Source organism: Mauremys mutica, chromosome 17, assembly GCF_020497125.1.
Source record: "Mauremys mutica isolate MM-2020 ecotype Southern chromosome 17, ASM2049712v1, whole genome shotgun sequence".
NCBI lineage: Eukaryota > Metazoa > Chordata > Testudines > Geoemydidae > Mauremys > Mauremys mutica.
In genome coordinates this window covers 29,112,219-29,137,344 of record NC_059088.1, presented here as the reverse complement: position 1 = coordinate 29,137,344, position 25,126 = coordinate 29,112,219, and the positions used below count along the sequence as shown (strand labels likewise).

Genomic DNA, 25,126 nt, shown 5'->3' with positions numbered 1-25,126 from the left:
CGGGCTGGCACATGGAGCCGCTCCCCCGCACGTGGCAGGTTTTTAATCTACTTTTCTTTACCAAAATAAGATAATTTGAAATAAATGTGAGAACCGCCCAGTCCCCCGCCACTGCCCCCTGCCAGGCGCGTCCGACACCACAGGGAAGGGCAGGAGCTGGGGGGAGGGCAGAGGGACGGGCTGGGGCTGGGGGAGGGGGAGATGGGGTGAGGCAGGAGCTGGCGGGAGGGCAGAGGGACGGGCTGGGGCTGGAGTACGGGGAGATGGGGTGAGGGAGGGGCTGGGGGAGGGCAGAGGGACGGGGTGGGGCTGGGGTAGGGGGAGATGGGGTGAGGCAGGGGCTGGGGGAGGGCAGAGGGACGGGGTGGGGCTGGGGGAGGGGGAGATGGGGTGAGGGAGGGGCAGCGGGAGGGCAGAGGGACGGGGTGGGGCTGGGGTAAGGGGAGATGGGGTGAGGCAGGGGCTGGGGGAGGGCAGAGGGACGGGATGGGGCTGGGGTACGGGGACAGGGGGTGAGGCAGGGGCTGGGGGAGGGCAGAGGGACGGGGTGGGGCTGGGGTAAGGGGAGATGGGGTGAGGCAGGGGCTGGGGGAGGGCAGAGGGACGGGCTGGGGCTGGGGTACGGGGAGATGGGGTGAGGGAGGGGCTGGGGGAGGGTAGAGGGACGGGGTGGGGCTGGGGTAAGGGGAGATGGGGTGAGGAAGGGGCTGGGGGAGGGCAGAGGGACGGGCTGGGGCTGGGGTAAGGGGAGATGGGGTGAGGCAGGGGCTGGGGGAGGGCAGAGGGACGGGGTGGGGCTGGGGTACGGGGAGATGGGGTGAGGCAGGGGCTGGGGGAGGGCAGAGGGACGGGGTGGGGCTGGGGTAAGGGGAGATGGGGTGAGGCAGGGGCTGGGGGAGGGCAGAGGGACGGGGTGGGGCTGGGGGAGGGGGAGAGGGGGTGAGGCAGGGGCTGGGGGAGGGCAGAGGGACGGGGTGGGGCTGGGGTAAGGGGGGATGGGGTGAGGGAGGGGCTGGGGAAGGGCAGAGGGAGGGGGTGGGGCTGGGGTAGGGGGAGATGGGGTGAGGCAGGGGCTGGGGGAGGGCAGAGGGACGGGCTGGGGCTGGTGTACGGGGAGATGGGGTGAGGGAGGGGCTGGGGGAGGGCAGAGGGGGTGGGGCTGGGGTAAGGGGAGATGGGGTGAGGAAGGGGCTGGGGGAGGGCAGAGGGACGGGCTGGGGCTGGGGTAAGGGGAGATGGGGTGAGGCAGGGGCTGGGGGAGGGCAGAGGGACGGGGTGGGGCTGGGGGAGGGGGAGATGGGGTGAGGGAGGGGCTGGGGGAGGGCAGAGGGACGGGGTGGGGCTGGGGGAGGGGGAGATGGGGTGAGGCAGGGGCTGGGGGAGGGCAGAGGGACGGGGTGGGGCTGGGGGAGGGGGAGATGGGGTGAGGCAGGGGCTGGGGGAGGGCAGAGGGACGGGCGGGGGGTGGAGTACGGGGAGATGGGGTGAGGCAGGTGCGGGGGAAGGGCAGAGGGATGGGGTGGGGCTGGGGTAGGGGGAGATGGGGTGAGGCAGGGGCTGGGGGAGGGCAGAGGGACGGGGTGGGGCTGGGGTAAGGGGAGATGGGGTGAGGCAGGGGCTGGGGGCACGCAGAGGGACGGGGTGGGGCTGGGGTAAGGGGAGATGGGGAGAGGCAGGGGAGGGAGGAGGGCAGAGGGACGGAGTGGGGCTGGGGTAAGGGGAGATGGGGTGAGGGAGGGGCTGGGGGTGGGCAGTGGGAGGGGCTGGGGCTGGAGTACGGGGAGATGGGGTGAGGCAGGGGCTGGGGGAGGGCAGAGGGACGGGGTGGGGCTGGGGTAAGGGGAGATGGGGTGAGGCACGGGAGGGGGCAGGGCAGAGGGACGGTGTGGGGCTGGGGTAGGGGGAGATTGGGACAGGCAGGGGCTGGGGGAGGGCAGAGGGACGGGGTGGGGCTGGAGTACGGGGAGATGGGGTGAGGCAGGGGCTGGGGGAGGGCAGAGGTACGGGGTGGGGCTGGGGTAGGGGGAGATGGGGTGAGGCAGGGGCTGGGGGAGGGCAGAGGGACGGGGTGGGGCTGGGGTAGGGGGAGATGGGGTGAGGCAGGGGCTGGGGGAGGGCAAAGGCGTGGGATTTCCAGAGGGATGGGGGTGGGGGGCTGGAGATGAGAAGAAGAGGGGCGGGAGAGGAGGGTGGGGGGCAGGCCAGGGGAGTGGGGCATTCAGGGGCTGACCAGGGCCGTAGCACCTGGGCTGGGGATGGCTGGAGAGGCCCATAGGCCCAAGCTGCAGGCTCGTGATGGGGTCGGGGCGGAGGGAGGCTGCAATGGGGTTTCTAGGCAGAGGGGCCAGGCCTCAGAGGTGGGGGCCCGAGGGATGCTCCCCCACTCCACTGGGCTGCAGGGCCCGTGGCCGCACGGGAGCCGCTGTGCTGGGCCGTGCCCCCGGCTCAGCGGGGCTTGGTGAGCAGGATCTCCAGCCAGCAGGGGCAGGCGGTGATGAACTGCCGGGAGTAGCAGGGGCCCCAGCCCTTGGCGAAGCTGATGCGGATGCTGTTGGGGTCGCAGGGCCCATCGCCTGGCCTCCGCCAGCCGGCCTGGCCACCCGCGCGCTCATAGTCAAAGACCTGCAGGGAGTAGCCGGGCAGCACCTTGCGCACGGGCGGGCCGCGGGCGCCGGGGGGCCCCAGCGTGGGAGAGCTGGCGAAGATGGGGTGCTCGCTGCGGTTGTAGGCCCACACCCCGTCCCGCTCCTGGCTCAGCAGCAGCCCGCGGCCGATCTTGCTCCGGGCCCGGCGCACGGCCGCACTGCGCCTCTCGGCCTGCAGCTGGCCCAGGGAGAAGCCGCTCCCCTGCGGCAGCTCGCAGAAGATGTTGACGGAGGTTTCGTGCACGGCATAGAGACGGCCCACCCGTGTCCGGTGCTCCCAATAGGCCAGCTTGCACCAGCAGCCATCCCTGGTGGAGCTCCACGCCAGGCCGGGGTCTGCAGGGGTGAGAAGGGAACCTCTGAGCCCACGCACAGAGCAGCCCCCAGACACCCCCACCAAGCCCCCAGAGAATGAACAGACCACCCAGGGACCTTCCCCGGCGCTGGGATGCAGCCCCTCTGGGGTGGGACATGGGGGGTGTTTATACAGGGACCCCTCCCCCAGCACTGGCTGTGGGGGGCGGAACGTGAGGGCTAGTTAAACAGGGATCCCCTGCCTGGTGCTGAGAGGCAGCTGGCTCTGGGTGGGGCACCGGGGCTGGTTATGCAGGGACCCCTTGCCTGGTGCTGAGAGGCAGCTGGCTCTGGGGTGGGGCACCGGGGCTGGTTATGCAGGGACCCCTTGCCTGGCACTGGCCATGGCTGAGCTGCGGGGCTCTGGATACAGCCACACAGAACCAGTGCAGCCCCGGCAGTGGCAGGGGGCTGGGGGCAGGCCGGCCTGAATGCCCCAGCTTGAAGTTCAGCCCGGCCAGCGGTGTGGGCAGGTGGGGAACGGGCCCTGGGCTCTGCAAGGGCCAGTTTCAGGCCCCGTCTCTGCTGGTGAAGAGGAGCTGCCTCGCTCTGCATCTCAGCGTGGCCGGCAGGGGCTCAGACCCACCACGCTGGCCCTCCTGGGGTTCTGGCTGCCTGACCCCGCTGGCCCTAAGCAGATGGCCACGGCCCCCCCAGCACCCCAGGCTCGGCCCCGCAGGGTATCGTGGGGCAGCTGGGCTGGAGCAGGGTGTCCGACTCCATCGCGGAGCCGGACAATCACCGGGGGCGTGAGTCACGGTGGGGTGCTGGGAGCCGGCACGTAGGCCCAGGACTGCCCCAGCCACCGTCCTGGGGGACCGCCCTCCGTGGCCCGGCAAGTGGGGGGCGGTCCCGGCAGCAGGCGCCGGTCCCAAGGCCCTGGAGCCGTGGGAGGGAGGGTGGAGCCTGGGGAAGGAGCCGGTGGCCGGCAGCCAGGCCGGAGTGCGGCTTGTGCGTCAAGGCACATTGTGAGTGTCCCTGTGGGCAGCACTTCCTGCGGCGGGGAACGCGGACAGGCCAAAAATAACAGGCGCAGCCGGGGCTGGGGGCCGGCCGGAGCCACCCGCTCCCCGCAGACAGGAACCCCCCGGCCCTGGCTGCTCCGGGCAGGGGGGCTGGTTGTCACCCCCACCAACCCCTTCCCCTGCAGCCCCAGAGGAGTTGGGGGGCAGCAGCAAGGTCAGATCTGCCCTGGGAGCTCTGCAGGGGCGTGGCTGGACCCTGCTCTGCAAAGGGCTGAGCCAGCAGGGGAGGCCCCAGGGGGCCCCAGGGGCCCCATGTCGGCAGCTCTCCAGGCTCCAAGGGCCGGGATGGCTCAGCGGGTGCCCTGCACCCCTGACTTATGGGGGTGGGAGCCACCTGACTCACACCTGGTGCTGCTGGCTCCTGAGTGGGGGGCTTCTCCTTGCTCCACCCAGGGGCCCTTCTTCCCCAGTGGGGCCCCCAAAACCTCATGCAGGAGGAAGGTGGCAGCAGGATCCCCCCGATACCCAGGGCTGCAGCCTGGCAGCCCTGGTCCCCACCCTGCCCAGGGCTGGTCATCCGGAGTCCCCTGACGCTCCCCTCCTGGGGCTGGGGGGTCACATCCCCTCGGTGCCCCCCAGTCCCTATGGGCATCCCTTGTGCCCCGGTCCCCACCGTACCTCGCCAGTCTCCGTGGGCGTTGCAACCAGACTCCAGGTGGCTGGAGTTGGGGCGCTCCGACACCTCTGCCCAGGGGCAGCTGAAGGGGGAGATTTTGGAATAAGGGGGCGGCGGCGTCTCTGAAAGGGAACCAGACAAGAGCGGAAACCAGTGAGCAGCTGTCCCTGGGGCAGCCCCCTCCCCACCCCACCCTGATACCAGCCCTCCCCTTCTGGCGCAAAGCAGCCCCAAAAACAGCAGGGCAAGGGGGGCCGAGTTCTGGGGATAGACAGACAGAGAGAGGGGCTGTCTGGGGATAGATAGATAGAGGGGGTGTCTGGGGATAGATAGATAGAGGGGGTGTCTGGGGATAGATAGATAGAAGGGGTGTCTGGGGATGGATGGATAGATGGATGGGGTGTGTGGGGATAGATAGATAGAGGGGGTGTCTGGGGATAGGTACATAGAGGGGATGGATGGGGGTAGATAGATAGATAGATGAGGGGGTGTAGATAGATAGAAGGGGTGTCTGGGGATGGATAGATAGATGGATGGATAGATGGATGGGGTGTGTGGGGATAGATAGAGGGGGTGTCTGGGGATAGATACATAGAGGGGATGGATGGGGGTAGATAGATAGATAGATGAGGGGGTGTAGATAGATAGAAGGGGTGTCTGGGGATGGATAGATAGATGGATGGATAGATGGATGGGGTGTGTGGGGATAGATAGATAGAGGGGATGTCTGGAGATAGGTACATAGAGGGGATGGATGGGGGTAGATAGATAGATAGATGAGGGAGTGTAGATAGATAGAAGGGGTGTCTGGGGATGGATAGATAGATGGATGGATAGATGGATGGGGTGTGTGGGGATAGATAGATGAGGGGGTGTCTGGGGATGGATGGATAGAGGGGATGGATGGGGGTAGATAGATAGATGAGGGGGTGTGTGGATATGGATAGATGGATAGATAGAGGGGGTGTCTGGGGATGGATAGATAGAGGGGGTGTCTGGGGATAGATAGATGAGGGGGTGTCTGGGGATGGATAGATAGAGGGGGTGTCTGGGGATGGATGGATAGATGGATGGATAGATGGATGGGGTGTCTGGGGATAGATAGATAGAGGGGGTGTCTGGGGATGGATGGATAGATGGATGGATAGATGGATGGGGTGTGTGGGGATAGATAGATAGAAGGGGTGTCTGGGGATGGATAGATAGAGGGGGTGTCTGGGGATGGATGGATAGAAGGGGTGTCTGGGGATGGATAGATAGATGGATGGATAGATGGATGGGGTGTCTGGGGATAGATAGATAGAGGGGGTGTCTGGGGATGGATGGATAGATGGATGGGGTGTCTGGGGATAGATAGATAGAAGGGGTGTCTGGGGATGGATAGATAGATGGATGGATAGATGGATGGGGTGTGTGGGGATAGATAGATAGAGGGGGTGTCTGGGGATAGATTGAGCAATCGAGTGGTGGGGGCAGGGGTGGGTGGGCCAACCACCCTTCCCATGCTGAGCCCCAGCTCCGAGCGGTGCTGCTGGGCAGTGGGGGAGGTGCGCCCTGGTGGGCCCCCAGCCCGGCCCCCCCGCCCCACTCACCGGGCATGGCGAGCCGGCTGAGGTGGTGGGGATTGCAGCAGAGTGTGGCCCCCTCGCCGCAGCCCCCCCAGCCCCCGAAGCTCTGGCAGCAGCTCAGGCGCTTGAGCTCGTGGGGGTCCCGGAGGTCAGGCCAGCGATAGAGCCGGCAGAGCAGCACCTGAGGGGGCAGGGCCTGCTTGGTGCCACGCTGCTCTGCCCGGGCCACCCAGACGCAGCCCGACGGCCCGGCTCCCCGGCTCTCCACCGCCTGCACCAGCAGCTCCAGCTCCTCGTCCTTCAGCTTCTTGAAGAGGGCGTGAGCGGCGGGTTTGAGGGCGCTGGGCCCATCCTCGGGGCCGGGCCCGGCACAGCGATGCCTCCAGAGCCGCCGCACCAGGCTGGCCCGCCGCGAGCGGAACATGGGGTGCTGGGCCCACCTGCGGGGGGAGAGAGGGGTCACGTGCCGTTCCAGAGATCCCCCATGTCCCTGCCTGTCCAGGCCCAGGGCAAGCAGGTGTTCCCCCCCCCACACACCCCGGCATCAGGTATAGCCGGGATCCAGCCGGACACCGGGGTCCCCACCGGGGCTGGATCCGCTCCTTATTGCAGCTGGGCCTCGGCGCAGCGCCCTCAAGGGGGAGCCGGCTTGTTCCAGGCCTGCCTCCGCTCGGCCAGGCTGGCTGGGGCTCCGCTGATCCGGTCTCTCCCAGAGCTGCCCCCAGGCCAGCTGGGCTGGGAGTCTGTATCCAAACACCTGGGGCCTGAGTGAAGGGGGCAGGATCAGTGCTGGGAGTGGGGCAGTGGCCGGTGGCACCGGAGGCCTGGCAGGCATTCTCCACCTCTGGCACCCGTTGCTGGAGCAGGAGTCAAACCCCTGACGATGCAGCAGGGCACCCTGTCCTGGCAAGGAGCGGAGGGGCTGCACCCATCACCCCTCAGCAGCACCCACCGGGCAGCCATGTCCCCAGAGACCCTGGGAGTCAAAACGAGAATTCGATGGACAGGCCGGTGTTCACTCCTGACACACTCACTACCACACACTGACAACTCACTGACACTCATCTGCTGCTCCCTGTCACACACACAGTCACTGACACCTGTACATTCACACAATGCAGCACATACACAGTCACACACACTCATGGACACCTGTACAAACACACAATGCAGCACACACAGTCACACCCACGCTGCGGCTCTCTGACACACCCACGCTGCTGCTCACTGACACATACCCTGACACCTGTGTGCAGACACACTGTGCAGCACACACACAGTCACACACACGCTGCCGCTCACTGACACACACACTGTGCAGCACACACACAGTCACACACACACTGCCGCTCACTGACACACACACACACTGACACCTGTGCAGACACACTGTGCAGCACACATGCAGTCACACACACACTGCCGCTCACTGACACACACACTGTGCAGCATACACACAGTCTCACACACACTGCCACTCACTGTCACACACACACACACTCATGGACACCTGTACAAACACACAATGCAGCACACACAGTCACACCCACGCTGCTGCTCACTGACACATACCCTGACACCTGTGTGCAGACACACTGTGCAGCACACACACAGTCACACACACGCTGCCGCTCACTGACACACACACTGTGCAGCACACACACAGTCACACACACACTGCCGCTCACTGACACACACACTCACGGACACCTGTGCAGACACACTGTGCAGCACACACACAGTCACGGACACCTGTACAAACACACAATGCAGCACGCACACAGTCTAACACACTCTGCCACTCACTGTCACACACACACTCATGGACACCTGTACAAACACACAATGCAGCACACACAGTCACACACACTCACGGACACCTGTGCAGTCACACTGTGCAGCACACACACAGTCACACACACGCTGCCGCTCACTGACACACACGCACACACTCTGACACCTGTGCAGCGGCTCCCCTAGGCCGTGCCGAGCGTTGCTGGCCAGCTCCAGAGCCAGCACTGCCCAGGGCAGCACCCTCCCCCCTCCGTCTAGTGACTGGTGGGGCCGGCTCTGGACCCAGCGTTGCCCTGGGGCAGCGCCCAGCTGCGTTACCGCTCTAGGGACTGGTGCACCCCCAGGGACGGGCCAGGCCCCCACTGTGACGGGGCCTCCTCCCCAGCCAGCTCCCCCCCCGACGGGATAACTCCAGCGCTGGCAGCTAGCGCTGCGTCCGCACTCGGGGTGCGCTGGGGTCACTGGTGTGTGTAGCTAGGCCCTGCGAGCGTGAGAGGCAGAGCCCCAGCTGGGACTGGGGCCTGGTCCCCATGCTGACCCCCAGGGAGAGAGCGACTCCCCCCGTGCCCACAGCACACGCACCCTCCCCAGGCAGGGACACACAGGTACCCAGACCTGCCCCCCTTCCCCACCTACCTCCTGGCTCTGATCTGAGGGACCCAGCCTGTGATGAGCGGCATTTATGGCCACATGGGGGCGGGGGGATTGGGTGGGGGCGGACAGAGACAGGGCAGGGAGGAGGGACAAGGGCCTGGGCTGGGCTGCCTCCCACCGACACCCCAAGAGACACAGTCACTGACACACACACGTCCTGCCTGACACATGTAGTGCCTGGCACACACACACACATCCTGACACACGCATTGTGCCTGGCGCGCACACACACACACACTGACACACACATGTCCTGACACACATACCATGCCTGGAAAACACACACACACACACACACACACACACAGATGTCCTGACACACATACCATCCCTGGCATACATGCACAAACATCCTGACACACGTACTGCGCCTGGCACACACACACACACACACACTGACACACGTAGTGCCTGGCACACACACACACATCCTGACACACGTACTGTGCCTGGCACACAAACACGTGTCCTGACACACATGCCACCCGGTGTGCACACACACACATCCTGACACATGTACCGCACCTAGCACACACATACACATCCTGACACACATACTGTGCCTGGCACACACACACCCTGACACATGTGGCAGTTGGCACACAAACACGCATCCTGACACACGTGGCACCCGGTGTGCACCCACACCCACACCCACACACCCTGACACATGTACTGCCTTGGGCACGCACACACCCTAACATATGTGAACATTCAGTCACACACAGTACAGTACTCAAACACTCCTGCATCCCCTGTGCCATACACAGTCACACTGACATGCACACAGAGCACATACTCACAAGCACGCGTGCACACAGTGACACACATACGCCAGGTGCCAGGCAAGGCAGCTGGGGGCCATGGCCCATTCCAAAGCCCCCCCCGTTGGCAGAGCTGGGGTGGCACAGCAAGAGGCCAAGCAGGGAGGGGATGGTGCCCATGGGGCGGGTGGCTCACTCACTGTGGGGCAGCAGGCGGGCGCGGTGCCTGACGCTGGGGCTCTCCGGGAGGCTGGGACACTTCTGCCTGGCGCACTCAGCGGCCAGGGCTTTTTCCTGCAGGCGGCTCCCCTCCCACGGCCCTCCCAGCTGGGGGAATCAATTGATTAGAGGCTGCCCAGACGGCTTGGCTGGGCTGCAGGGAGGGAAGCTGAGCTCAGTGGAAACAATGCAACGGGGAACCCCAGGCTGGGGGGGGAGGGGGAGCCCGGGGGGCAGAGCCCCAGGCAGGCGGGTCTGAGGGGGACCAAGGGGGCCAGAACCAGGACGGGCGGATGGGAGCTGAGGGGGACCTGGGCAGTGGGGAGCATGGGATGAGGGGGAGCCCCAGGTGAGCAGATCCCCGGGTCCGGGGGTGCGGGCTGAGGGGGAGCCTCGGAAGGGCCTAGCCCTGGGCAGGGGCAAGCTCTGAGAGGGGAACAAGGCCTGAAACGCGGTGCCCGGAGCAGCCCCTGCCCCCAGAGACAGCCAGACGGATGGCGGCAAAGTGCAGCAAGGGGCCGGGAGCTGGGCAGGCACCAGGACCCTCACCACGACCTGGGCAGCGTGTGAACAGGCGCCAGCTCACCCCGGGGCTCACAGCACCCTCCCCCGTTCACACGAAGACCCCCATCTTTGGTTTGATTCACGGCATTCACTGGGCAGAGGGGCCAGCAGGATGGGGGCTCACACCCCAATGGGGGTCACGTGCTGCCTTGGGGTCGGCTCAGGCCGGAGTCTGCCCTGCCCAGAGGGGGAGGCTCTGTGTTGTGGGGCAGGCAGACTCTGCAGTGCTGGGGGGCTCTGTAGCGTGGGGTCATCTTGGTGTCTCCTCTGGGTCGGCCGGTTTTGCTGTCACATCCCTGCCAGTTCTGGTTCTCGGGTCCCCCATGGTTCGGGGGAGCAGGGCCCTCGCAGAGCACTGGGGTGAGATGGGCTCCAGGCATCCAATCCCACCTTGTCTGGGCTCCCGCGCAGCGACACAAACACACCGAGGCTACGGGCCTGAGAAGCCAGCCCCATGCCCGTCGGCCCGCTCCGCCAGCCCTGCCGTGACCCCCATACCACCTCCGCCAGCCCCATGCCCGTCGACCCGCTCCGCCAGCCCTGCCGTGACCCCCATACCACCTCCGCCAGCCCCATGCCCGTCGGCCCGCTCCGCCAGCCCTGCCGTGACCCCCATACCACCTCCGCCAGCCCCATGCCCGTCGGCCCGCTCCGCCAGCCCTGCCGTGACCCCCATACCACCTCCGCCAGCCCCATGCCCGTCGACCCGCTCCGCCAGCCCCACTGCTACCCCCATACCACCTCCGCCAGCCCCATGCCCGTCAACCCGCTCCGCCAGCCCCACTGCTACCCCCATACCACCTCTGCCAGCCCCCTCTCTGCTCCCCCCGCCTAGCCAAACCCCATCCCACCAGCCCTGTGCCCAGGGCCTGGCTGGCTCAGGCTGTGGGGAGGGGACTCCCCGAAGCTGGTGCTGGGGGGTTGCCCCTTTAAGAGGGTGGGAGCAGATCCCATGGAAAGGCGGTTAATGTAAACGGGCCCTTATCCCACTCTCAGCCGGGCTTCCTGCTCCCAACTTCCCACTGAGATAAGGCAGGCTGTGCTGGCGCCAGCCACTCAACTCTGCTGCAGGCCCCGGCCCCACGGAGCCTCCGCACAGCGGGTCCCCGCCGGTGCCGGGACAGTGCCAGGGGCAGCGCTTCTCCCGGGGCGGGCGGCATCTCTGGGGACACACAGACCCCACCCCCAGCCTTCCCCCTGGGCTGCCCCCCAGTCGCCTGCACTCCCAGGCCCAGGCTGGCAGGGGGAGGCTGTGGCTGGGATGCCCCGGGCCAGGGCGGCCCCGCAGGGCCTGGCGCACGCCAAGCTGCGGGTCAGTGGCCAGTCGGGCTGTGACCTTTGCCGGAGCTCCAGCCAGTCTGGCCCCCTGGGTGCATTCCCGCCTCTGCAGCTTCCCCCGGCTCTTGGCAGAGCCGCGGGCGGGATCTTTGGGGGGCAGGCGACAGGAAACGGCCTGGAGAGGAGACAGGCCGAGAAAGCAGCTCTCTAAACAAGGAACTGAGTCACAGCCAGATAAACTGAGGGGAGGGGAGGACTGGCAGCAGGGGCTAGTGGTGAGAGCAGTGGGGGCTGGGAGCCAGGACTCCTGGGTTCTATCCCTGTGTCTGGGAAGATCATAGGGGCTAGCAGTGAGAGCAGGGGCAGACTGGGGACCAGGACTCCTGGGACCCTCCGACAAAGGTGCTACAGCACAGCTGTGCCCAAGCCCTCCCAGGGGCCCCCTGTGCTGCGGGAGGCAGTGGGGGTTTCCGACGCCAGTGCCTCTCATGCCCTTGTGCTCAGTTGTGGTACCCCTGGGCTGGCACAAGAACCCCGGCACCCTGGCTGCAGACCATCTACTCCTAGGGAGCCTTGCACCAGAGCTGGGCTTCTTCCGCACTTCCTGCCCAAACCACTGGGCAGCGCTGCCTGGTGCTCAGCCCCAGGGGCCCAGCCCCTGCCCAGCCCCAGGGCGCCATGGCAGAGGGGGGACAGACGCTCTCTCGGGTGGTCGAGCCAGGTCCTGGCCCAGGGCATTTGGCCCCCTGTGAGCTGTGCAGAGCCCCCGTCCCAGGTCATTCCGCATCTCCTTGCCCATGCCAGCTTCACTCTGAGCAGCGTCCCAGCGTGCTGGGCGAGGGACCTCTGCCCTCCCAAGCGGGGGCTGGCTGGGGGCGGGGACTGGACCCGGGCCCATGCTGATAATGTCCCAAACACAGGAAGGAAAAGTTGGATAAACAGCAGGAGCTTTGCAGGAAACTCGGCCCAGAGACTTGGCCGCCGTGGGCCCTGCTCCCCACCCCCGACAGCCCCTACCAGCTCCCAGGCCTGGCCGGGGTCGATGTTTGGAAGGTTCATTGGGCCTGGTGTCAGGGCAGCTGAAGCAGGTGGATGGAGCCACCTGGGGCCCAGCTGCGCCTGGTGAGCACAGCCCGTCAGAGGCACCCCCAGCCCACACACAGTCAGCACTCAGAGCCGTCACGCATTGCCCAGGTTTATTGGGGAGCCCTGGGCCGGGGGCCTGGCACCCACCGTCGAGTCCCATTCCCGTCCCGTCGGGGCTGGAGAGCCGAGATTCCAACTAGAGGGGAGAGAACAAAGCCAGTAGCCATGGCTCGGACGCAGCCTGGAGCCCACCCATCCCACCCCGGTGAGACAGCACCTCCCACTGCCCTGGGGACCCTGCTGAGCAGAGGACACAGCCCATCCCCCAGCCTGGAGTCCAGGTGCCACCTCCCTCACTGGGCCCCACAGCCCAGGGGGCTGAGCTGAGCCTCCTGCGCCTGGCTGCACCCCAGAGCCCCCTCAGCCCCCTGTGGCATCGTGGGAAAGAGGCGCTCAGGCCAGGCCAGGTGCCAGGCCCTGCTGGCGGAGGCGGAGCCAGGCTGGCGCACGCTGGTATTTGGGAAGGAAGGAAGGTGCCCCTGGAGCCCCATGCTGATGGCTCTGAACTGCGTGGCCCTGGGGTGGCCATGCCAGCCCGACCGGTTCATCTGTTGGCCCTCACTAGCCGCAGACAAGGGTGCTGGGGGAGACACTTGTGGATTTACCTGCTGGGGGTAGAGATGCCCCAGCCTGGCTGGTGGCACCTGCTAGATCCTGGCCCCCTTCTCTGACCAGCGCTGGGCAGTGTCAAGGCTGGGGGACATTCGTACCCACCTCCTACGGGCTCAGGGCGTGCCAAGGGGTCCCTCTGGCGGGAGCTCCGTCCGTTCCAGGCCCCGCAGCAGCATGGGGTCAGGCGACCAGAGAGCGCAGCCAGTGGGCCCAGCCCTGCGGAGGGGCAGGGGGGCTGGGAGGAGAAGCACACGGCACACGAGGGGGTCGGGAGGGCTAGTCCAGCAGTTCCTTGATGCACCAGCAGCACAGCAGGACGTAGGCGCACTCCCGCAGGACGTCCAGCAGCCAGTAGCTGAGATTCAGCCCCACGGGGCCCTTGGGGAGGGGCCCCGGCAGCACCATGCCCCGAACCGCCCGTCGCAGGGGGTAGGGGGCCAGCTGCGCCAGGGGGTAGCGGGTCAGGGCCCGGGGCTGCCAGGCCAGGCGTCTGCCCAGAAGATGCATCGTGCGGGAATGAGCCGGGGCTGGGCCCTGCCGCCGCCTGACCCAGTCCAGTCCCTTGTGCAAAGGCTGGAAGCTGCTGGATTCTTTGCAGCTCAAAGGGCTGCATGAATAGGGCCTCGGGCAGGGTGGGGGAGGGGCTGCTGCCTGCGCCAGGCCTGGGCATTTTGCTGCCTGAGCAGGTCTGCTTGCTCCCGCCCCCGGGGGGCCTGGCCTCCAACCTGCTGGAAAAGGGGGGCAGCCTCCCTAGGGGACCCCCCCTTGGACAGGGCACTGGGACCCTGGGCCAGGCGCTCACCCAGGGAGAGTGCGGATTGGAGACGTGGTGCCAGGGGCAGAGGCTGCCAGAGACCGAGCAGCACTGGCTGGGCTCTAGCTGTGGCCAATGGTCCCAGGGAGGGGTCAGACTCCCTGCACATCCCATCTCCCAGAGTCCTCTGCCCTGCTCAGGCCGGACTGCCATGGACCCACTGTGAGGAACTGGGACTGTCCTTATTGTGGGCTGTGAATGCTGAGTGGGGAGGGTTGGCCTGGGAGGACAGTCTGCACTGGGGGAGGGGAGACTGGCTGGAGGGAGGATACCTGAGCAGGTAACGTGAGAACCCAGGAAGAGGGGAGAGGCCAGGTGACACCTCTGCCCAGGAAGCTGAACAAAGAGGGCGGGAGGAGACGCTGAGGGAGAGAGTTTCAGGAGGTGGCTGGGGAATGGAGGAGAGCCCAAATGGGGCTCTGACCCCCCAATGGGGCTCTGGTGCCCCTGGGACCCCAAGATGGACCTAACTGGGGGGGATCCTGTTGTCTGTACCTGCAAGACCTGTCTTGAACTGTGTTCCTGGCGTCTAATAAACCTTCTGCTTTACTGGCTGGCTGAGAGTCCTGGTGAATCGCAGGAAGCCGGGGGTGCAGGGCCTTGTGTCCCCCCACACTCCATGACAACCCACTGACCCACACTGTAGGGGCGACGCTCTGAGCCCCCTGGGAGCCAGCATGGGCGGGAGACGCAGGCAGGAGGCTGAGTGCAGCGGGTTTATTCATAGGGCCCCTGGGCCCTCCGTCCACATGTCCCAGTCAGCAGTGCCCAGTGGGCGGAGGTGCACTCACGCCCTGCTCCAGAGGTCTGGGAGGCAGGGCCCAAGGCCGAGGAGGGGCAGAGCCGCGGGTGGGTGTCCCGACAACAGTGCCCGGGGAAGCAGCCCGCGCTCAGCCCAGTTCGCCGCCGAGCGGAGGGCCCGCCTGGCAGGGCCTCACTGGCGCGAGGTGCGCTCCTCCTCCTCGTTCTCCAGCAGGTAGGCCGGCTGGTAGCTCTCCTGGCCCAGCGCGTTGGTGTAGCGCAGCGCCGGGTTCTTCTGCGTGTTGCTCATGCTGCCCAGGGAGGTGTAGCTGCAACAGGAGGAGGGGGGCTGTGAGCAGGGCGGGGGCACGAGGGGTCCTAGATGCCAGGCGTTGCCTAGCGCCTCCTTCTGTGCTAAAAAGCCCCTGCGCAATCCTGGATGGGGGCGAGTCCGGCCAGGCATCTGACCTCATGCACCGTGCCACCCCGTCCTGCCACCTCCTCAGCTCCCCTCCCACTGCCCAGCTCTCACTCCGCCCCCCAGACCCTGGGCAACACCTGACTGATGGGGACCCCCAGCTGCCCACCCCCTGGGCCATGGACGAGGGCTCGGGGAGCAGTGACAGGGTTGGGGGAGGGGAGGCACAGTACCCCCAAGCCGGGCTCTTACCCCTTGTCATACAGGATGCAGTACGGGACGAAGAGCGTGCGCAGGAACTGCCAGATGTCCCGGTACGTCCAGTCCTGGAGGCAGAACAGAGGTCACGGCGGCAGCTGCGCGGAGCCCTCGGCTCCCCCGCCCCGCGTTTGAGGCCAGCTGGCTGTGTGGGGCTCAGCCAGTCCCCGCTCCAAGCCACTGGCATCCCTTCCCCAAAGGCACCGGGACTGTCACTGTCCCCCCAACGCCTTCCCTCTGGGACACCGACCACCCCTCAGCATGGCCAGCTGGGGTGGGGGGCGAAACAACAGGGCACTGCAAAGTTGGGTGGGGAGCCGCAGGGCCCGGACATGGCACACAGAAGGGAAGGGAGCCGCAGAGCCTGGACCCGGACACACGGAGGGGCGGGGAGCCACGGGGTGCAGACATGGGCACATGGCAGGGCAGGAGCCGTGGGGCGTGGACGCGGGCACATGGCAGGGCAGGGAGCTGTGGGGCACATCTGTGGGCACACAGCAGGGCAGGGAGCTGTGGGGCGCGGACGCGGGCATCTGGCAGGGTGGAGAGCTGTGGGGTGCGGACCCAGGGACACAGCGGGGCGGGGAGCTGTGGGGCGCGGACGCGGGCACCTGGCAGGGTGGAGAGCTGTGGGGTGCGGACCCAGGGACACAGCAGGGCGGGGAGCTGTGGGGTGCAGACCCAGGGACACAGCAGGGCGGGGAGCTGCGGGGCGTGGACGCGGGCACACGGCAGGGCAGGGAGCTGTGGGGAGCAGCCATGGGCACACGGCAGGACAGGGATCCGTGGGGCGCGGACACGGGCACACGGCAGGGCGGGGAGCAGTGGGGAGCAGCCATGGGCACACAGCAGGACAGGGATCCGTGGGGCGCGGACACGGGCACACGGCAGGGCGGGGAGCGGACCCGGGCACACCGTAGCTTTAATTCCTAGCCCAGGTTTTTTGGGGCTTGTCTGAAAAGTCCGTTCGGAGAACTAGCTTGGGACTGGATCGCTGCTGGGAAGGGCCTGAGACAACCCACAGGGGTTAGAGTCTGAGGGGTGTGTGGAGACGGTGCTGCCCAGGGGAGGCAGGAGGGATGCCGTGGGGAGGGGAGAGGTGGGGTAGGAGGAAGTGCCGGACAGGAGAGGGGGACTAAGGTCTCATCCCTTAGACCTGATTCCCAGCCCCCCTGCTCTAACCCACTAGAGCCAACTGCCCTCCCAGAGCTAGGAGAGAACCCAGGAGTCCTGGCTCCCTGCCCTGTATTCCAACCGCACTTCTCTGCCCCACTAGTAGCAGCCCTAGCACCATGACGCACCAGCAGAGGGTTCACCCGCATGTACTCGGGCCAGCCGGGGTCGGTCATACACATGGGCGTCAGAGTGCGGGAGTAGGGATCGGTCCTCCTCGTCCCCATCAGCACGGCCTGCAGCTGGGGGTGCTGGGCCTTCAGGTCTGCTAGTGCCTGCTGGATGTGCCCCTGCACCGTGCAGAGGCAGAGGTCGTACCTGGCACGCAGAAAGAGCAGCAGGGGACACAACATTCAAGGGTGGGAAAGCCCCGTGGGGAAGTCAAGGCCCCCACCCCAGTGAATTGGTTGGTTCATAAGAGTGTATGAACGGCCACACTGGGTCTGACCAATGGGCCCTCTAGCCCAGTGTTCTGTCTTTTGACAGTGGCCCGTGCCTGATGCTTTGCAGGGAATGAACAGAACAGGGCAAGTATCGAGTGATCCATCCCCTGCTGTCTCCAGTCCCAGCTTCTGGCAGTCAGAGGTTTAGGGACACCCAGGGCATGGGGGATTCCCAACACTGCACACTGAGGACTACCCACAATGACTCCAAGAACTCTCTTGACTGGTAACAGCTAATTTAGACCCCATCATTGTGTATGGAGAGTTGGGATGATGTTTTCCAATGTGCATCACTCTGCATTTATCAACATGGAATTTCATCTGCCATTTTGTTACTACGTCACCCAGTTGTGCGATCCCTTTGTAACTTGTTTGACTTAACGATCTCCAGTAATTTAGTATCATCTGCAAACTTGGCTACCTCACCGCTAACCCTCTTTTTCCAGATCATTTAGGAGTATGTTGACCAGCACTGGCCCCAGTACAGATCCCTGCTATTTACCTCTGTCCACTGTGAAAACTGACCATTTATTCCTACCCTTTGTTTCCTATCTTGTAACCAGTTACTGATCAGACCTTCTCTCCTATCCCCTGACTCTCTGCTTTGCTTAAGAGCCTTTGGCGAGGGACCTTGTGAAAGACTTTCTGAAAGTCCAAGTTCATTATATCGACTAGATCACCCTTGGCCATGTTTGTTGACCCCTCAAAGAATTTGAATAGTGCTGAGGCATGATTCGCCTTCACAAAAGCCGTGTTGACTCTTCCCCAACCTGCCATGTTCAGCTCTGGGTCTGATCATTCTGCTCTCTACTGTTGTTTCAACCAACTTGCCTGGTACTGAAGTTAGGCTCACCAGCCTGTAAGTGCCAGGGTTGCCTCTGAAGCCCATCCTGCCTGGGCTGTTCCACTGCAGGGAAGTGGGGAGCTACCTGGAAATACAGCCCCCCCCTCCCCCGCTTACCTCTGGGTGGTGGCCTGAATGAACTGCTCCATCTCGGGGAAGGGGGACACAATGCGAATATAGAGCACCTGCAGCTTCTCCTCCCGCTGTGGGAATCGCCTGGAGAGAGAGACATCCGTCACCATGACTCACCATCCCCAGCCGCCTGGCCTGGCCTGCACAGGGCCATGCAGCGAGTCAGTGACAGAGCTGGGACCAGAACCCAGGAGTCCAGGGAATTATACACCAATCAGACCAACTTCAGTTCCTGGAACATGCTATTAAACTATCAACTTGTGAGCACCCAGAGGAGATCAGGGCGATAAGGAACAGCCAGCATGGATCGGTCACGAACAAGTCATGCCAGGCCAGCCCAATTTCCCTCTCTGACAGGGATGGGGGAAGCAGGTCATGTGAGAGATCTTGAATTTAGTGAGGCTTTTGACACAGTCCCACATGACATTCTCACAAGCAAGCCAGGGTCTAGACGAAACGACTATAAGGTGGGTGCACAACTGGCTCAAAGGCCGTCTTCAGACAGTAGTTAGTGACTCACTGTCAGAGTAGGAGGGCGTCTCTAGTGGGGTCCTGCAGGAGTTGGGCCTGGCTCTGGTACCGCTCAGTATTTTCACTGCTGACTGGGATAACGGAGCAGAGCACACGCTTATCAAATATGTGGATGACACCAAGCTGGGAGGGGTTGCAAGCACTTGGGGGGACGGGATTATTGTTCACAATGAGCTTGACAAAATTGGAGAATGAATCTGAAATCAACACGATGAAATTCAGAAAAGACAAGGGCAAAGCACAACAGTCAGAAAGGGAAAACCAAATGCACAGCTACAAACGGGCACTAGCCGGGGGGAGGGTTGCACGGCTGGATAGGGTCTGGGGCTTACAGCGGACCACAAACTGAATAGGAGTCAACAAAATGATGCAGCCACAAAAAAAGTCCATTACTAGGGCACATTCCTGGGAGCGTCGTGTGTAAGTGTCCCACTCCACTCGGCACTGCTGAGGCCTCAGCTGTCCTGTGTCCAGTTCTGGGTACTGCACTGTGTGACAAAGTGGGGGATTTTCTTGTTTTTCCAGTGGGTTGCATGCAGAGGGGGTGGGACTCAGTTTCCCTGGGTGTTACTGGTTTAATGAGGTGAGGGGAGAGGGAGTTTGTTGTTATAGAGGATCAGAGAGGGAACTTGGGACCCCAGCCGATGGCCTGGAGGATGGAGACCCCAGTAACTGGTGACCTGGCGACCCAGAGGCCCAGCTCAGGAGTCACAGCCAGTTCTGGCCAGTGGGAGGACAATGGGCTGCAGGGAGAGGACCCTGGTGACCTGACCAGCCGGTTCCAGCCAGAGGGGCCAGAGGACAGAAGAGGGGAGAGCAGGCCCAGGCGACCCTGTTTACCGGGAGAGAAGACAATGGACAGAGGGGGCTTGGGGACGGTGATATCAGATTCCCCTCTGGGAAGCAGGGAGGCTCTGGGCTGGAGAGGGGGAGGAGGCAGAGCCCACCTGGATGCAGGGGAGACTGAGATGTGCTGTGCTGAGGGAGGCCAGGTCTTTAAGGAAGATGGGGACAAACTGGAGGGCCCAGAGGAGAGCCCCAAAACTGATCGAAGGTTTAGAAAACCTCACCTGAGAGGAACGGCTCAAAAATGGGGCACGTTCAGTCTCAAGAAAAGACGACTGAGGAGGGACCTGAGAACAGTCTGCAAATCTGTGGAGGCTGCTATCAAGATAGGAATCGATTGCACTCCACCTCCACTGGAGGCAGGACAAGTGGCGATGGGCTGAATCTGCAGCACGGGAGATTCGGGAAAATCTTTCCGACTCGAAGACAAGTTACACTCTGGAGCCGGAGGCAGCGGACTCTCTAGCCCTGCAGACAAAGCCCCGTCAGAGACGGCCTAGCCTGACTTGGCCCTGCCTCAGCGCAGGGGGCTGGACTTGATGACTTTGTGGGGTCCCTTCCTGCCCCACATTTCTATGACGCTCCCCAGTAGCCCCCACTCCCCTTCCAGAGCTGGGAATAGAACCCAGGAGTCCTGACTCCCACCCCACTGCTCTAACTCCCTAGAGCCCACGTCCTCCTTTGAGCGCCATGCCCAGGGCAGCCCGCTGGGGCTGTGACGCAGGGTAGGGGAAGCCGCGGGTACCTCTGCACGGCGGCGTGGAACAGGTGCAGCAGGGCCGTGCAGTCCTTGCCCCCGTTGAAACCCACGCAGATCTGGGCCAGGCTGAACCGATCCAAGGCCTCTTCGATGGTCCGGAGCGCTGCTGCCACCTTCTGGCCCAGGGCGGAACCTGCCGCAGAGGAGAGGAGTCAGCGAGGGGGGGACTGGGCTTGGTGCAGGTCGGAGCCTCCCGCCCCCCTTTCCCCACCTGCTGCACGGAGTCTCGCTCTGGGGCGAGGCAGGAGCAGCAGCCAGCAGGGTAGGTCCCAGCCTCTCAAAGCCTGGGGCTGCCCCATCTGGGAGGTTGCTGGTTACACTCCTGCCAGCACTCCCCTGCTCCCCATCACGTTTGATACCCACCACCCGTCCCCCGCTCTCCACGGGGCCCCGGAAGCCTGGCTTGGGGGGGGGTCTGAACGGGGTTAGCAAAACCATCCTTGAGATCCATCCTCATCAGCCTCGGGCCTGGCCTGTGCAGCACAGCCGTGCCGGGAGGAAGGGGCCCACGCTGCGCTGACAGGTGCCCCTGCCCAGCTCTGTCGACTCTGTCAGCGCGGGGGACATTTCAGCAACGCAGCTCTGCTGGCACGAGCCCTCGCAGACACATTTATAGTGGCCGAACCGTGCCGGTGCGGGGAACTGGCACAATCCATGCCACCCTAAGCAGAGTCCTGCCAATGCTGCCACACCGGGAGGGCACGGCTGCTCTCGCTAGACTGGCATCGACGAGGCCTGCCTCATCCCCAAGGACATGGAGGCTCCAGCTGTGCCTACAGGCCCCATCCCCATGGACACGGAGGGGGACAGTCCCTGTGCAAAGAGCTCACAGGCTGAACGGACAGGCTGCTTTTACCGACAGGGACCCAGAGAAGGGAGAGGCAGTGAGTGGCCCATGTCATACCGAACCAGTGGCAGAGCTGGGATTTGAATCCAGACCCCACGGCCAGGCAGCTCCCTCTCCACGGCAGCCCAGCTCAGTCACGACCAGCAGTGACTCCATGGTGGCTGCTGGCCTGTGCACAACGGGTTGGGGACCAGCCTGGAGCCAGACAGGTGCTCACATCTGAACCTACCAGGGCTGGCAGCCTCCACAGAGGCCCAGGTCTGACTGGACCCCCCCTTCAAACTGTTCCCTGCAGGTCCGGGCTCAGGCAGGTGGGTGGGAAGCACCATGAGGGAGCCTGGTGCTTCAGTTGCTCCTATTATATGCAGCAGGACCAAGCCCCAGAGCCACACGCCCCTGTAGCTACTCCAGCCAGGCCATACCAGACTCAGCCAGGGCATACACATCCGTGGCTGCCCGCGCCACAGGGTCTGTCACCAGGGGCACAACCAGCGCAGGGCGTAGGTTCTGCATCAGGAAGCTGTAAGCTTCCTCCAGGTGCTGCTCAGACTCCGAGTCCAGGGTCAGCCTCACGCGGTAGTAGTTGTTGACCCAGTCAGGGTAGGAGCCCAGGTGTGTGTGGCGCCCAAAGCAGGCGTTGGCCTGGTTGAGCATGGGTGCCAGGAGCGTCTCGTCGGCACTGACGTAGATCTCCCGGGAGTGGAAGCAGGTCTGCTCATTGCGGAAGAGGTGGCCGAGCCCCTCCAGCGCCCGCTCCATCAGCACCGGGATGCCCGGGAAGACGTAGACGTTGCGCACGCTGACAAGGGGGTATTTCATGGCATCGCCCGTCCTCTTGTCCGTGCCGTAGTTGAGCAGTGAGGACTCAGGGACGTGCGCCAGCTTCATCTCAGGGCAACGCACGTCCGTCTTGCCAAAGAACCTGTGCACCAGGGCGACCAGCTCTGGGTGGGGGCAAACCTGCTCCCCGAACGCTTTGGCCACCGCCTCAAAGGTCACATCATCGTGGGTGGGGCCAATGCCCCCTGATGTCAGCACATAGGTGAACTTGGCTGCGAAGGAGGAGATCTCCGTGGCGATGATATTGACGTCATCAGGGACCACGGAGATTCTGGCAACTTTCACCCCCAGCGACCGCAGCTTCCGGCACATGAAGAAGGAGTTTGTGTCCTGGGTGAGTCCCTGGAGGCAAAAATATTGTGAGATGACCCCAGCCAGCAAAGTGGTGGCGCATCACCACTGGCCACATGCTGCAGAACTAGGAGATGCCTCAGGGGGTGGAGGGCGGGGAGCGGGCAGGCAGGGAGCCAGGACTTCTGGGTTCCATCCCTGTCTCTGGGAGGGAGAGGGGACTAGTGGTTAGAGCGGGGGGGGGGGCTCTGGGAGCCAGGACTTCTAGGTTCCATCTCTATCTCTTGGAGGGAGAGGGGACTAGTGGTTAGAGCAGGGGGGGCGCTGGGAGCCAGGACTTCTGGGTTCCATCCCTATCTCTTGGAGGGAGAGGGGACTAGTGGTTAGAGCGGGGGGGCTGGGAGCCTGGACTCCTGGGTTCCATCCCTGTCTCTGGGAGGGAGAGGGGACTAGTGATTAATGCCTGGGACTTTTCAGACCCTCATGGGGAAGGTGCTGTCATTGAACATTTACCAGCCTGTGCACTTTGACCTCCCCACAATGGGGATGTCCTAGCTAGGCCCCTCAATAAAACTCGACTGGGACTCTAAGGTGAGTTCCACTAGCTTAGGGCTAAATGGGGGCCCCTCCACCCTGCTAAGTAGGCCCGGGTCGACCAGCAGCGTGAGGAGCTACCAAGGTGAGCGCGGGTGATGCAATCTGGCCAAGCGTGGGGGAAGACAAAGTTCACGGCCAGCCTGAGAAATTGTTGTCCCAGTCTCTGTCGATCTGGAGCCTGACCCCAAACGGTGCGACACGGGTGTGGCGCAGAGGACAGAGCAGCTGGGGAGTGCACAGTGCAGCGCCAGTATTGTACCTTCAGGATCTCATCTCCGATGATGATGATCCCGGCTGTGACGGCGTCGTGGCCATTCTGCACAGGGAGGGTGCTGCTCTGCGCAGCCATGGCTTGGAAAGGCCGGCTCTCCCGTCCCACCCGCCCAATGCTCCTGCAGATCCTGAGGGCCCAGTGCATGGGCACCCACAGTCAGGTCCCTCCAGTCTAGAGATGACACCCAGGCATCTCCAGGACAACAGCACCTGCAACCAAACATCAGAGCGCTCACAAGGATGCTAAGGCCGCATGAATATAAACGCCCAAGAGAGCACAGAAATGGCCTAAAGGAGAGCGACTGGGTATGAGAGCCGGAAACAAAGGGTCAGACAATGAGTGGGGGCACAGCTGGGAAAAAACCCAGGAGTCCTGGTTCTCAGCCCCCAACCACTAAACCCCACTATCCTCCAAAAGCCCAGGAGAGAACCCAGGAGTCCTGCCTCCTAGCCCCCCCGCTCTCCCGCTCTAACCACCAGCCCCCACTCCCCTCCCCGAGCCAGGGAGAGAACTCAGGACTCCTGGCTCCCAGCCCTCCCGCTCTAACCCACCAGCCCCCACTCCCCTCCCAGAGCCAGTGAGAGAACCTAGGAGTCCTGGCTCCCAGCCCCCCCTGCTCTAACCACCAGCCCCCACTCCCCTCCCAGAGCCCAGGAGAGAACCCAGGAGTCCTGGCTCCCAGCCCCCACTCCCCTCCCATAGCCGGGAAGAGAACCCAGGAGTCCTGGCTCCCAGCCCCCCTCTCGAGCCAGGGAGAGAACCCAGGCGTCCGGTCACCCCCACCTGCTGGCAGCCCAGCGCCTCCAGTCCCGGCCCCGCCTCCCCAGTCACAGCGAGTGAAGCTTCGCCTCCGTCGGCCCTCTCTCCTTTCATTGGATAGTCAGGATGCCAGTCAGTAGACAAGAAGACTGTGAATGCGTTGATTGGCCAGTCTTGACACGGGAGAAAGTGACGTACATCAGAGCTTCTCACGGCAGGGGCTGAACCATCGCAGCCCGTGGAGGGTTCCTCCCGGCCATGGAACGTCCTCGCAGCTGATTGGTCTGCATCTTCCCCGTGGGCGGGGCGCTGAGTTTCCTCCACGTTTTTCCGGCAGGGGGCGCTGGTGCAAAGGGCGTGGCCACAGTCTGAGCGTTGGGGGTGCGCAGACCAGGGTGTCCGTGGGATCCTTCCCCCCCCCCCCGCCCCCGGATCTAGGATCCCAGCACGCTGCAGGGATTGGGCTCGCTGCCCACCTGCCCCACGAGGCCCTACCTCCCCCCCGGTGCTGGATCCAGGCTCACTGCCCACCCCACGAGACCCTACCTAGGCACCCTTCCCTGGGACCGTCCCCCCGCTGCTGGGATCCCAGCACACTGGAGGGCTGGGCAGCGAGCCCAATCCCATGGGGTGCTAGCCATGCACCCTTCCCTGCGAGTTTCATGGTACTGGGCTTGCTACCCTTCCCTCCCTACACCATGGGGCCCTGCCTATGGACACCAGGCTGGAGCTGGCTCTGGCAGACTGTTTCATTATGATTAGCTGTTGGCAATTAGAGCTAGGGGCATAGCTCCTGCCCATACCACTTTACACTGAACCAGCTCCTTGCTTCACTGCTCAGTCGTGGCCCGCTAAAAAGTTGCCAGTAAGGAGGCTGACTAGGGTTCAAGAGGGATAGCTCAGCCGTTTGAGCATTGGCCTACTAAACCCAGGGTTGTGAGTTCAATCCTTGAGGGGGCCACTTAGGGAACTGGGGTAAAAATCTGTCTGGGGATTGGCCCTGCTTTGAGCAGGGGGTTGGACTAGACCTTCTAAGGTCCCTTCCAACCCTGATATTCTATGAAGTCAGAGGCCTGCAGCTACCCAGAGTCAAGTGCTTGACCTGTTTCTCTATGAGCTAAGCAGAGGAGCTATATATCAACAGCTGATACAGACTCCAAGAAGGACATGGGTAATCTCCCCACTAGGAAAACCTGCCTTAGCCATCTAGTTAGACAGCAGGCTGCCTTCTAAACCAAGGGGTCTCAGACTTTTGTACTGGTGACCCCTTTTACATAGCAAGCCTCTGAGTGCAACCCCCCTTAAATATATAGGGTTTT

At 63.9% G+C, this 25,126-nt stretch overlaps 2 protein-coding genes across 3 annotated transcripts; both read right to left on the bottom strand.

Annotated features, from left to right (window-relative positions):
• Positions 1-2,149: 2,149 nt before the first annotated feature.
• Positions 2,150-9,786, bottom strand: LOC123352092 (mothers against decapentaplegic homolog 6-like). 2 transcript variants are annotated; one of them, XM_044991825.1, is made up of 4 exons: positions 9,621-9,786; positions 6,233-6,648; positions 4,643-4,762; positions 2,150-2,981 (listed from the first exon to the last, which is right to left on the bottom strand). In XM_044991825.1, the coding sequence occupies exons 2-4, from the start codon at positions 6,630-6,632 to the stop codon at positions 2,446-2,448; spliced, it is 1,056 nt and encodes a 351-aa protein (XP_044847760.1). In that variant the 5' UTR covers positions 6,633-6,648; positions 9,621-9,786; the 3' UTR covers positions 2,150-2,445. The 2 variants fall into 2 exon arrangements, with proteins under 2 accessions (XP_044847760.1, XP_044847759.1); XM_044991824.1 differs by lacking the exon at positions 9,621-9,786 and adding an exon at positions 8,639-8,716.
• Positions 9,787-14,748: 4,962 nt separating this feature from the next.
• Positions 14,749-23,485, bottom strand: FLAD1 (flavin adenine dinucleotide synthetase 1). Its single transcript, XM_044991823.1, has 7 exons — positions 23,034-23,485; positions 21,469-22,228; positions 20,185-20,332; positions 18,048-18,146; positions 16,772-16,961; positions 15,465-15,538; positions 14,749-15,123 (listed from the first exon to the last, which is right to left on the bottom strand). The coding sequence occupies exons 1-7, from the start codon at positions 23,190-23,192 to the stop codon at positions 14,988-14,990; spliced, it is 1,566 nt and encodes a 521-aa protein (XP_044847758.1). The 5' UTR covers positions 23,193-23,485; the 3' UTR covers positions 14,749-14,987.
• Between the last annotated feature and the right edge of the window lie 1,641 nt (positions 23,486-25,126).